The sequence below is a fragment of the Pelophylax lessonae genome, assembly GCF_965119305.1.
Source record: "Pelophylax lessonae genome assembly, chromosome: 1".
NCBI classification, from domain to species: Eukaryota; Metazoa; Chordata; class Amphibia; order Anura; family Ranidae; genus Pelophylax; species Pelophylax lessonae.
The window spans coordinates 758961843-758969484 of record NC_138768.1 but is presented as its reverse complement, the minus strand read 5'-3'; the positions used below and the strand labels follow the sequence as shown (position 1 = coordinate 758969484).

The window sequence follows — 7642 nt, the reverse complement described above, 5'->3', positions numbered from 1 at the left end:
AAAGGGGTACCTTGATTGGGGTAACTGATCTAAGGTAATATTCTGATGGGGGCATCTAATATGTGGTGGCAACTGATATGTGAAGGTACTCTGATTGGGGTTCCCAATTTATGGGGAACACAAATGGAGGCACCTGATGTGAAGTGGTTCTATTTTCTTTAACTTGAAAAATGGATATGATTGGCCTACTTTTATGTTTTATAACAGAGTTATTTCTTTGTCTTACATCTTGTTTCTGGTAAGGATAGTTGTTTGTGGAAGGCCAGGATAAAAGGGCACAGCCAGTGAAGGTGCAAGAATAGGAATGATCACAGGAAGGAGAAGCGGAGTGCCCAAAAGGCAGAATCCGGGGCTCAGAAAAGACTGGTCACCATGAACAGATCCAAGGCCAAGGCACCACTGGAAGCTCTGAGGATCAATACTAATCAGCTGCACTGGTCGGAGGTAAAGTCTTATCTATTAACAATGTCTTTGCTACAAGTCAACCCCAGTTATCTGCTGATACTCCAGACCACTCCTCAATTTTGTCCATTTACACTTCAGTTCATTTTCCAGTATATATGGACAATATCACAGGTCATCCTCCATTCTACCAATACTCCAGGCCACCCTCGGGCCCAGTCTGCAAATACTACAGATCACCTGTTGTCAGTACCATCAATAGGGGGTACACGCAGTACTTCCCATTTGGTCAGCAGTGGGCGCCAACAGAGGCTGCCTGTGGATACGTGGGGCTGTCTGGTCAGCTCTCCAGTGCCCCATCATTTCTAATGGCAGCCCAGCCTAGCCCTGTCATCTGTAGTCAGCCATTTTCTCCCTTTCACATCATTGGCTCAACACAGACACCAGCCAGCTGTGCAGAGACAGCGACCTGACAACTCTGGTTGTGATAAGGATATGAGAATATCTGAATCTTTCATAGGGTGGTCCATTCCTCCTCCAAGTGGGGGGTCTGCACACCTGGAGGACTGTAGGTTACACTCATTAGTTCTGATAAGCCTACATTTCTGGAATGTGGACAGGTGGAGATTGTATTGATACAAGGGAAACATCGGACACACTTCTATAGAGATGTAGAGATGAGACCTGAATGTGTCCGAACACTCGCCATTATTCCAAATCATTTGGTGGAGAGGGGATTATGCTGTGTTTTTTTTTTCTCTGGGGTTGGGCTTGGCCCCTTAGTTACAGTGAAGGGAACTCTTAAAGCTTTAGCATACCTAGACATTTCAGACACTTTTTTATGCTCCCAACTTTGTGGGAACAGTTTGGGGATGGCCCCTTCCTGTTCCAACATGACTGCACACCAGTGCACACAGCAAGGTCCATAAAGACATGGATGAGCCAGTTTAGGGGGAAGGAACTTGACTGGCCTGCACAGAGTCCTGACCTCAACCTGATAGAACACCTTTAAGATGAATTAAAGCGCAGACTGCGAGCCAGGCCTTCTCTCCAACATCAGTGCCTGACCTCACAAATGCTCTTGTGGAAGAATGGTGAAACATTCCCATAGATACACTCCTAAACCTTGTGGACAGCTTTCCCAGAAATGTTGCAGCTGTTATAGCTGCAAAGGGGGGCCAACTCAATATTAAACCCTACGGACTAAGACTGGGATACCATTAAAGTTCATGTGCGTGTAAAGGCAGGCGTCCCAATGCTTTTGGCAGGATAGTGTGTGTGTGTGTATAGATATATACACACACACTCTCTATACCTTCCTGTACATCCATATACAGGCATACCCCACTTTTAAGTACGCAATGGGACCGGAGCATGTATGTAAAACGAAAATGTACTTAAAGTGAAGCAATACCTTTTTTTCACTTCTCAATGCATGTACTACATTCCAATAGTCATTTAGAGGCATAACTGATATAAATAATGCATTGATAACTAAAATAAACATAATACAGTACAGTATTAAAAAAAAATTGTAAGCTTACCCCATCTTGATTGTTGTCGCAAGGCCAGAGAAGCTGAGAGAGTTTAATGTAGTAGGAATGATGAAGGCATACAGGTATCTTCTGTTTCACAAGCCAAGTCTTCAAAGGCGAGACGCTTTCTTGCTGGTGAATTGGGTCTACAAGTAGAAGTAGCAATCAGAGTAGGAGCAGCTGGAAATGGACTGGAAGGCATACAGGTATCTTCTGTTTCACAAGTCAAGTCTTCAAAGGCGAGACGCTTTCTTGCTGGAGAATTGGGTGTACTACAAATAGCAATCAGTGTAGGAGCAGGACTTGATGATGATGTCGGAGCTGAAAATGGACTGGCAGGCATACAAGAATTTTCTGTTTCACAAGTCAAGTCTTCAAAGGCGAGATACTGTCTTGCTGGCAAAGTGGGTGTATTACAAAGATCAATCAGAGTAGAAGCAGGGCTTGATGGGGATGTCAGAGGTGAAAATGGACTGTCCGTTGATGATGATCTAGGATCAAAATGACTGTCAGTCAATGTGGATGATGTGCCTGCTGATGGACTTTTAGGAAAGTAACTGTCTATGGAGGTTTGAAGTGTTGCTCTCTTCTTTTCCCTGTAGATTTCTTTGTAGCAGGCATAAGCCCCTGAAATGTTAGCATTGACTTTGGAACTTCTTTCAAAATCCCTATCATGCTTTTCAAAAAGAGCCATGGCGCTATCAAGATGACGAAAAGCTTCAAAGAGAATTTTTGTAGTTAAGCCTTCAGGCTGTTCAATGATCTCAACCTCATCCTGCACATCTTCTTCTCTCTCCTCTTCAAGTTCTAGAAGATCTTCATTGCTGAGGGGCTCAGTGTGGGATGCAAGCAGTTCAGCAACATCTTCTGGCTCCACTTCCAGCTCTAACTGCCTTGCCATCTCTACAATATTTTCAGTAACATTAGCTACATGTTCTTCAAAGCCTTCAGAATCATCAACTAACTGTGGGCATAATTTTTTCCAGGCCCTTTTCATTGTGGTTTCCTTTATGTCATTCCAAGCATCTCTTACAGTTTTAATGCAATCCAAGATGTTAAAACTTTTCCAGAATTTGGATAGAACTTCTTTACCATCACCTTCTTCTTTGTCTATTGCTGCAACACACTTGCTGAATGTTCTTTTCAAGTAGTTCAACTTGAAGGCGGCTATGACACATTGATCCATTGGCTGTAGTAGTGAGGTGGTATTTGGTGGTAGGAATTGCACTCGAATGTTAGGGTTCAGCTCATCTAGCGTTCGAGGGTGTCCAGGGGCATTATCAACAAGCAGCAAAATGTGGAAAGGGACACCGTTGTCCTTGCAATAGGCTTTCACCTCTGGAACAAAGCAGGTGTCAAACCAATCTTCAAAAAGGGTTGCAGTTACCCATGCTTTTTTGTTAGCTCTCCAGTGCACTGGAAGTCTAGTTTTAACGTAGTTCTTCAAAGCTCTCGGATTTTCCCATCGGTAAATTAGCAAAGGCTTTAGCTTTAAGGTACCAGAAGCATTGCCACCTAACAGAAGGGTTATTCTATCTTTAGCTGGCTTGTAGCCTGGCATTGATTTTTCCTGTCTTGCGATGAAGGTTCTTGCAGGCATCTTCTTCCAAAATAGCCCAGTCTCATCCACATTAAAAATTTGATCCATGGAGTAGCCTCCGTCTTCAATAATTTTGGCCAATTCTGTTGGATAGCTTTCTGCAGCCTCAGTATCTGCAGCAGCTGCCTCTCCTTGTATTTTAATGTTATGTAGGTTAGACCTTTTCTTGAACCTATCAAACCATCCACAGCTTGCAAAAAATTCTGCATCCTTTGCTGCCTCACCTTTCTTAGCCTTCAAGTCATTGAATAGGCTTAAGGCTTTACTTTGTATAATTGCCTGGTTTACAGGAACATGACGTGTAGTCTGATTTTCTATCCAAAGTGTTAAGAGTCTCTCCATGTCTGCAACAATGCTATCTCTTTTTCGAATTGTTGTTGCGTTAACGGGTGTAGCACTCTTAATTTCTGCAAGAATTTTTTCTCTGTTTTTCATGATGGTGTTAACTGTAGTCCGAGTGAAGCCTAGCCTTCGGCCTATTTCAGCTTGAGGTACACCTTCATCATACAATTTAATAATTTTAGCCTTCATATCCAAGGTAATAGATTGACGTTTTTTTTTTGTATCTGTCATTATTGATGTACAGTGCTGTACACGAAAAGTACCTGTAACAATCAAAAGAACAGTGGATACAGGTGTTACCAAAAAAAAAATACACAGTACAGGTAACGTACGAGTACAGTACATTTGCTCTAATGTTTACAGCAGTGCAATTACCTGTATGTTGGCAGGTTTTTGGGTGAACGGTGGGCAGTCGGCAACCGTGGGATGGCTGGCAGGCAACTCTGAGCTGGCTGTGGGCTGGCAACTATGGGCTGGTGGTAACTCTTGGCCTGGCTGGCGGTAACTCTTGGCCTGGCTGGCGGTAACTCTTGGCTTGGCTGGCGGTAACTCTTGGCTTGGCTGGCGGTAACTCTTGGCTTGGCTGGCGGTAACACTTGGCTTGGATGGCAGTAACTCTTGGCCTGGCTGGCGGTAACTGGGGCCTGGCTGGCGGTAACTCTTGGCCTGGCTGGCGGTAACTCTTGGCCTGGCTGGCGGTAACTCTTGGCTTGGCTGGCGGTAACTGGGGCCTGGCTGGCACCAACTGGGGCCTGGCTGGCGGTAACTGGGGCCTGGCTGGCGGTAACTGGGGCCTGGCTGGCGGTAACTGGGGCCTTGCTGGCACCAACTGGGGCCTGGCTGGCGGTAACTGGGGCCTGGCTGGCGGTAACTGGGGCCTTGCTGGCACCAACTGGGGCCTGGCTGGCGGTAACTGGGGCCTGGCTGGCAGTAACTGGGGCCTTGCTGGCACCAATTGGGGCCTGGCTGGCGGTAACTGGGGCCTGGCTGGCGGTAACTGGGGCCTGGCTGGCGGTAACTGGGGCCTGGCTGGCGGTAACTGGGGCCTGGCTGGCGGTAACTGTGGCCTGGCTGGCGGTAACTGTGGCCTGGCTGGCGGTAACTGGGCCCTGGCTGGCGGTAACTGGGGCCTGGCTGGCGGTAACTGGGGCCTGGCTGGCGGTAACTGGGGCCTTGCTGGCGGTAACTGGGGCCTGGCTGGCGGTAACTGGGGCCTGGCTGGCGGTAACTGGGGCCTTGCTGGCACCAACTGGGGCCTGGCTGGCGGTAACTGGGGCCTGGCTGGCAGTAACTGGGGCCTTGCTGGCACCAATTGGGGCCTGGCTGGCGGTAACTGGGGCCTGGCTGGCGGTAACTGGGGCCTGGCTGGCGGTAACTGGGGCCTGGCTGGCGGTAACTGTGGCCTGGCTGGCGGTAACTGTGGCCTGGCTGGCGGTAACTGGGCCCTGGCTGGCGGTAACTGGGCCCTGGCTGGCGGTAACTGGGGCCTGGCTGGCGGTAACTGGGGCCTGGCTGGCGGTAACTGGGGCCTGGCTACTCCGGGCAGGAACTTGGCCTCTTCACTCGCAACTCCAGGCTGTGGGATGGCTGGCAGGCAACACGCGGATGGCTGGGGGTCAACTCCAAGCTGTCTGTGGGCGTATCTCGCAACTCCAGGGTATACTGCGGCTGCGTGGCGAGCTGTCTGTGGGCGTATTCTGGGCAGGAACCTGGCCTCTCGCAACTCCAGGGTATACTGCGGCTGCGCGGCGCGGGAATGTCGGAACGTCCGTACTTGCGAGGCACTTTACGTACACTCTTGGGGCATGTCCGTACTCGCGAGTGTACGTAAAGTGAGTGTACGTAAAACGGGGTATGCCTGTACATCTCTTATATACCATCCTATTCATCCATATACCTCTCTTATATATCATCCTGTATATCCATATACCATCCATATACCATGTCATAAATAATTTTTCTTCTTCTCTGACGTGTGCTGATGAGGCTGCACTGATATGCTGTATTGATGGGCACTGATGAGGCTGTACTGATGGGTACTGATGAGGCTGCACCGAGGGGCGCTGATGAGGCTGTACTGAGGGACGCTGATGAGGCTGCACTGAGGGGCGCTGATGGGGCTGCATAGATAATGATGGCACTGACCTTGATTCTCAGTGTAAACAATGTACTTACAGCCTTGCTGGTTATCAGGTCTCCTTTTCTAACACAGACACAGCGCGTGAGCAAAGGAGAGCTGATTACCGGTAAATCTGTTTATGTGTAATCAGCTGTGATTGGACATAACAGATCCCATGGTCCTTTACTCTGATCTGGGATGAGCTGTGTCCAAAGGACACAGCGGTCGCAGAGCGTGCCTGATGTATGCCCCAGAGGGCAGGGTTCTGGGATGACATCCATGGACCCCCTCAAAGAACCGGACATCTGCGCTATAGCCGTGTTTTGGCTGTAGAGCGGTCGGGAAGTGCTTAAACTAGATGATGATATGGTAATCCCGCGCAATTAGGAAAAATGCTAAAAGAAAGATATAATCCTGAAGTTTGCAGCCTCCTAGAATACTTCTCACCCAAGTGAGAAGTATAAAATTGAAATATTGATAGTAAAGGGTATGGGCGCTACTTCTAATATATGTTGGTATATTTAACACTGGTATGTGATGATGTATCTGTTATAGTGTTATTGGTGTGACATATGGTAAACATATAACAACACACTTATACATACACGGCATACAATATGATATAGCTGTAAAGCAGTGCCACAAAATTATGATTTGTAAATAAATTATGTGATAATAAATCCTGTGAAAAGGTGAAATCCTTCTGTGGTATAAGAATATAATGAATAAATAAATAAATAAAGTGCTGCAGTGTCAAACCTGTAAAAAGGTGAATACCTACTGTATAGGTACAAAGTATGATAAATAAATATAGTGCTACAGTATTAGCTGTGCAGAGCTTGCTACCCCTTTACAGGGTAAAGCATTGCTATGAGTGCAATTCTTACAGGGGCACTGCATCACTGCACAGAGCACAGCCAAGTAAGAGATAAGCACAGTACCACCGTCTCACCTATTCTTTTGGCTTCTCATATACTTGGGATATCACAAACACCTAAAAAGGATCACATACTGTTAATACTTAGATTTATTCTTTGGATTGGTTTGGCACTACAGCACCTTCAAAGAGTAATGTGGCTGACAGCTCATCTCAGCACATAATATTGGGACTTTGGACATATTTGATCTGGAGATATTTATATATATGTGTATTTATTTATATATATTTTTTTACCTATAATACTGTAGCACTATATTTATTTATCATACTTTGTACCTATACAGTAGGTATTCACCTTTTTCACAGGTTTGACACTGCAGCACTTTATTTATTTATTTATTTATATATTTATTATATTCTTATACCACAGAAGAATTTCACCCTTTCACAGGATTTGTTATCACATAATTTATTTACATATCATAATTTTGTGGCACTGAGCACGAGAGCACTTTATAGCTATATCATATTGTATGCCATGTATGTATAAGTGTGTTGTTATATATTTACCATATGTCACACCAATAACACTATAACAGATACATCATCACATACCAGTGTTAAATATACCAACATTTAGTGCCAGTTCACATTTGTGCGGCTTGCGAGATCGCATGCAATTCATGGAGCACTGCTCCTTCATTACATGCGATCTCGTGCGGATGCGAGTTCAGCCATACACTTTGTATGGCTGAATTCGCACT

General features: G+C 46.1%; 1 protein-coding gene across 1 annotated transcript; it reads right to left on the bottom strand.

The window, feature by feature from the left end:
- Positions 1-1989: 1989 nt before the first annotated feature.
- LOC309549354 (tigger transposable element-derived protein 1-like) lies at positions 1990-4353 on the bottom strand (the record flags this gene model as incomplete). The annotated part of the gene is made up of 2 exons (XM_082249569.1): positions 4255-4353; positions 1990-4142 (listed from the first exon to the last, which is right to left on the bottom strand). The coding sequence occupies exon 2, from the start codon at positions 4108-4110 to the stop codon at positions 1990-1992; it is 2121 nt and encodes a 706-aa protein (XP_082105695.1). The 5' UTR covers positions 4111-4142; positions 4255-4353.
- Between the last annotated feature and the right edge of the window lie 3289 nt (positions 4354-7642).